This window comes from Hesperophylax consimilis, chromosome 15 (assembly GCF_061612785.1).
Source record: "Hesperophylax consimilis isolate HC1 chromosome 15, BYU_Hcon_1.0, whole genome shotgun sequence".
In the NCBI taxonomy this organism is placed as follows: domain Eukaryota; kingdom Metazoa; phylum Arthropoda; class Insecta; order Trichoptera; family Limnephilidae; genus Hesperophylax; species Hesperophylax consimilis.
Window position 1 is genome coordinate 23,109,081 of NC_142850.1, and position 6,000 is coordinate 23,115,080.

The window sequence follows — 6,000 nt, forward strand, 5'->3', positions numbered from 1 at the left end:
CACTTCCTGAAGGCGGGAAAGAATCAAAAGAATGAGGAATGTCAGCCACCAGAATGCGGAGAAGAATTTAGATTGTTATACAATAACAATATACTTTCAAGTGAATTTAATGAAACCGATATCATAATGGATTTTGCCATTTAAGGAATGTTGTAATGCTGAAGGAAATAGGAAAGAATATACTGCTAAGTAGTTCAATAATATTATATTTTACTTTATGCCTATATTTATCCAATATTTTTGCTCCACAATCCTTCACGTATAGATACAAATATGGATATGCAAATATTACTGAACCATGGAAAAAAATTATGATTACCTTGTTACATAAAAAAAATTTAAATTAAAAAATTCCAATTCAGGGAACATAAAAAAATAACTTTTAAAAACGATGCATCTATTAAAATTTTGCAAAGTAGCAAAAATTATTGTCATCTTTCGAAAAGATGCAATGTTAGAAAAAATAAATAAATTATCTTAACTTAAATCTTAGAAATGAAAAATACTTTTTCGTTTAGCTACGTCGCATCGTAATATTATGTAGGGTTCAGACTTCAGACCTCTCTCAGACTCCTTCAGACGTTCTACAACTGAAGTGGGTGTCTAGCTACATTCCACGCGAGTTAACATTTTTTACAGTTATTTTTTCCTCTTGTATGCACGGGTTTCATATTAATTTGTTTGGTATCAACAACCTTTGCTTGAACACCTTTATTAGTAGAGTGCCTACGTGAAACCATGAAGGGTAAATAAAAACTACTTCGGATGGAGCTTTGATATCAGAGGAGATTTGTATTGTTTTCATTTTATCAACTGCAGCAGATTGCAGATACCTCTATGTAATATATTCGTGATTTACTTTCATCTTGAGCATTTGCTAAATGTGAAACTGTTTCACTCTCCACAGATACGACGTGTGAAGTGAGGAATGTATTGTTCGGTATTAGTTTCACACACATATATCCAATTACTCGTAATATGTGTTATTTGTGATAACTGCTACTTGTTACTTAGGAAGCTGTTTAAGTTGATCTTGACCAAAATGCAGAGAGCAAAAGAGCCAGAGTTCAGTTGAGGTAGTATATCATCCATATTTGCTAAATATTTATATATTTTATAAATGCGACACCTGATTCTTGTAAAATATATTCAATCTTCTAGATTTAAACATGTTTTGAAGAAAAGCATCAGGAAGACATCTTATAAAATTGATATATTAAATAATGGGTCACTTAGCTTCGACATGAAGAAGACCATATGCATATTTTAATGTTTGTATAAAGGATAAAATAAAAAATTTGCTTGTAAAATAACAATTTCCACTAGCACACCTCAAGTAAACAGATAAAGTTAATCTGCAATCTATACTACGTTCAAATTCTTGACGATAGTTTCAAGTTAATTACGACTCTTGGAATGGTCAGCTTCAAGCCATTTCAATATCCATTTTCAATTGACACATTTTGTTTAATAAGGTTACGAAGGATATACCCGTCAATGTAATATATTATCGAAGGAGACAATACTAATAAATCCAAACGAAACATGAAACAGAACAAGATACAGAAAAATAACAAGATAACGGTCACAACTGGAAATCGAACCCAGAATATCTGACTTACTGGGAAAACGTCTTCTAACCAATCGACCATTGGGCCCTAATTATTATACGCATTTTTTGTCGATCTCACATTTCATATTCAGTATTTACAATACTTGCAACTATTTCTTTTTCATTTTATTGACTGCTGTCTTTTTTAATGATCACAAAGTTCTATGTAATTGGTTTGTAACCTAGATATTGTCTCAGATAAACATATAATAGATACCTATTTTTTTTTTCAATACAATATATATTCAATTTTCATTGGATCAATTTTTCTTTTAATAAGTTTGAAGGTTATGTTAAAGTCGTTGTCCCGGTAAGAGAGGGATCCTAGGTTCGATTCCTAGTTGAAACCGTTATCTCTTTATTTTTCTGTGTCTTGTTCTTTTTCATGTTTCGTCTAGATTTATTAGTATTATTTACTTCTTCAATAAATGTAATATCATAAGCTCTTTTCATGGCCTTCCACACATCCTTGAAAATAATCCACTGCACCACATTTGTTCACAACTGTCCGAGCATTGCAGGTTAACTTTATATAATATTTTTCCTGATTCGTCATCACAATCATTTAAGGCATTACCATGATTTTTTTAAAAAATGTAACTTATCAATTTAAGTTGCATCTATGCTTAGCTGAAAGAAAACCTTGAAATGCATTATTTTTAATTTATCTTAATGGTCTTTTAAAGGCATCGTCACAGGAGTGGTAGAACAATCGAAATTCATCACCATCGCCTAATTGGTAGAGAAAGTGCAAATAATGAAACCGACATTCAACAGACATGAATGCAAAACAGAATCATTATTAGAATTAAGAACTTTTACAAAAGTATAAAGTGCAAAATTGGTGATTGTTGGTAAGCAGCCTACTTATTTTATGGACTGAACGACACCGAGTAGTATGCTTATTATTCTTATGTTCGAGTAAGCAGGTGCAAAGGTAAGAATTTGTCAAGTACTTTCCATTTGTTGAATGTTTAATAATCTGATAGTATTATTACCCTAGCGTCTGGACGATGTAGGCCCTCTGATTGGTCAAATTCAAATTGTGTGTTACGGGTAAATTCCGCTAACTTGAAAATTAAGACCCGATTTCATACTAAAATAGGATCGCTTCATTTCTTCAAAATCATCGTTTCTGCTCATATAATTTTTGGATAATATCGAAGAAATTATGTTTTAGAAAGTTCACAATCCATTGGATTAATTAGGTACATTACAGTAAAAATTATCCACAATTACGTATTAAAATTTTACGTTTATCATTATTCACGAGAAAGACAGATTGTATTAATTGATTGCGGTAGACTGGATCTTTTTGGGTTTGTCTGCGCTTATTTTTCGTATTGCAGAACAGTTTCCTTAGATTTTATCTTTCAAAATGTAGGTACTTACTAAGTACGTTTTATGTTACGTACGACATGATGTTTTAAACTGTATAACTATAAAAATAAACAAAAATTATGACGACTTTATGACAGGCGTCTTGTAACTATTGTTATTTGTTATTTTACTTACCGGTTTTGCCCGAGTTTCAACAATCTTTTGATATTTTTTTCTTGTGATATTAGTGTGCAATTGAATAATATGGATTAAAAACATAGGGTTTATGGTTTTGTTAAATGGATTTTCTAAGCTCTATAACTCATAGAAAAATAGCTTCGTGAACTTAGAAATTCTAAACAGATGAATCTTTCCAAGTTTTATAACGCTAAATCATACTTTTTTTACCGTATTGGAGAAACAGTTTTACAATTTTATAAAAATAATTACATTTTACATGTTGCATTAACCAGTGAAGTTTCCATATAAAATTCCTGTTACTTAGAAAAAAACATAAATAAACAGTAAAACATAAAAAAACACCTCAATGAAAATAATTGAGAAATTTTACACACAGAGAGGGTACGTAATTAACAATTTGATTTAATTTTCTCCAAAATGCATTTAGTAAACTGGACTAAGGTACTGTTCAAAAACTTCCTCAAAGATGAGGAAAATATCAACTTTTGAATGGCTGAGTTGGCATAGCATCTAGTTCCCACCCAGGCCTCGTGAGTTCAGATTACATCCTTGCTAACTGCAATGGTAGTAGGAGATTTAACCCCCTTGGGCAATTTTCGAAGGTATTCCTCACAGACAACGAACAACCGTACTATTTTATTACCGTATTTTATTTTGAAAACGTTCGATAACAGCGAAATTATCTGAAATCGAATGTAATGTGTGATTTTTCCCGTACGACATATTAGAGGTTTTAGGTTAGGTTTTTAAAATGAATGAGAAGTGATTTCCCACAGAATAAACGGATTTATTTTTGTTTTAATTCGTTATTATTACATCGTAAATGATATAAGATGGTGGAATAAACAAGTAAGTACGTGATCATGTGGGATTACGCCGTTAGATCAACCATCCCGTAATCTTCCTTCTACGTAGAAAAGTGATCATGATAACCGTTAGTAAATTTTAAATCCTCATCATTACCGTTACGGTTTAATATATTTCATTTAAATTACTTACAACTTGTGAAGTGTCTTACTTTCGGAGTATGAAATTATTCTAACCAGTTTTCCGTATTGCAGTAATTATCTGCAGATTTGATGCTTGTTTTCAAATCCAGTTACAATAATTTACAATGGATCAATACAAAAGGTACAAAATTTTTCCATACCAAACCAAACATAAGGTAGCCTTATTTACATTCATATTATGTATTCGTATATAACATATACATATAATTTTAAAAAATATGTCTATGTACGGTTTGAGATTCCTGATTAAATAACCTGGTACATCTTTCCGAATATTAGAAATAGGTTCTTCCAACCATACTAATCTTACCAATGATAAAAATCGTCGTATATAAGTTGGTTATATACGTGTGATAATGCACTTACTTTGCTACCCGGTTTCGCCCTATTTCGAGAGTTTAACACTTCTTATTTTTAGACAATTAAGTGGATGCTTCCAAGTTCTATTGATCGTAAGTGATGTAAAAAGCCTGCGCGATGTGCAAATTACACGATGCCAGAGGTCGCTGTTCGAGAGTTTTTGCTGCTTTAATGTTTAATATTAAATTTATTGATAAAGACTTCATCGATCAGCAAATATTTATCAGTTATATTTTTTTACTTTTTATATATATAAAATAAGAAATGATGGATTTTAACATCATCTGTACATTTTTTTAAGTAAATAATTGATAATATCGATGTCGCATCGGCCCTTTGATAACCAGTATCAATTCAACGGTACTATAATCAATTTACTATGGGAGGAATGAATTCCATAAAGCATTTATATCTACACGAACATTACCAAGATGTGATGATTGTTGTATTACATCTTATGGGTCACTGTGGCGTGTTCTTCTCGCTCTCCTTGCCGTGGCACAATAACCCAGAAAAAACCGCTAGTCCGCTATCGGGTGGCCAATGAAACCGCAGAGGTTAGGTACTTTATCAACAATCAGAGGAACCGAACAAGACAGACCATAATGATGACGAATGGAATTCATGATTAAAGGGGTACAAAAAAATTAGAATTAAACCGAAGAAGTAGCAACAGATGTGGAAAAACTAACAACGATGGATAATGAAGACGATGCTTATAATTAATGAATATATGGGTACTTAAAGGAATGAGTTATAGACCTGATAGAAAGCTTCCAGCAAATGAATCATCTTGCGCTCTTGTCATCCAGGGGATGGCCCCTAGTAAGAGGAACAGTTTCCAGGGAATCATGATCACTGCTGCAAACACTAGTCCAACACTTCACCAGTCCACAACACAGATTCTCTAAGCACTACCACGACCCAAACCTGACTAAGATCACTGTCAGGGTAGTGTGGACATTATCACGGAAGATCTGACAAAACTCCTCGAATCACGAATACCAGAAATAGGTTGTAAATGATGTTAGAACGGTATTAAACACCACGCTATAAAGAATGTTGAACTGTTAATGATGTTAATTCAGTTCTTTTGATGAGTCGTCGTTCCAAATAACTAGGCAAAGGGAACGCACCTAATCGGCGCCTTTAACCTGAGTTTGGCAGCGTTCAACACTTACAGCCAATGTCCCGTAATGTGTGCGCGTATGTGGACAAGCTAAACGTCACGATGTGATGAAGTATGAAGCCCGGTGTATAACCCGAATATAACTGTAATTGTGTTGAGTGGAGTTGAGTGTGTTTGTTGGAGTTTGTTGGCGTGTGGAGCAAACGGGTGCCGGTGTTCGACTGGCCGAGGTGCTTTGCCTACTGAACGGTATCGAAGTGTTTTTCTCTTCCTCAGTGGGATGTGTGAGGCTTCTTCGGAACCGCGGCACCAGATGAAAGTGGCCACAACTTACCTTTCAAAATCAACTTCTATTTTAAATCCAATTT

At 33.1% G+C, this 6,000-nt stretch overlaps 1 protein-coding gene across 1 annotated transcript in view; it reads right to left on the reverse strand.

The window, feature by feature from the left end:
* Nucleotides 1–5,846, reverse strand: part of mas (trypsin-like serine protease domain-containing protein masquerade) — a 45,595-nt gene extending 39,749 nt beyond the window's left edge. The window contains exon 1 of the mRNA XM_089640592.1: nucleotides 5,266–5,846. Within this exon, the coding sequence (XP_089496718.1) occupies nucleotides 5,266–5,356 (91 nt within the window). The 5' untranslated portion in view covers nucleotides 5,357–5,846. The remainder of the gene's footprint in view (nucleotides 1–5,265) is intronic.
* Between the last annotated feature and the right edge of the window lie 154 nt (nucleotides 5,847–6,000).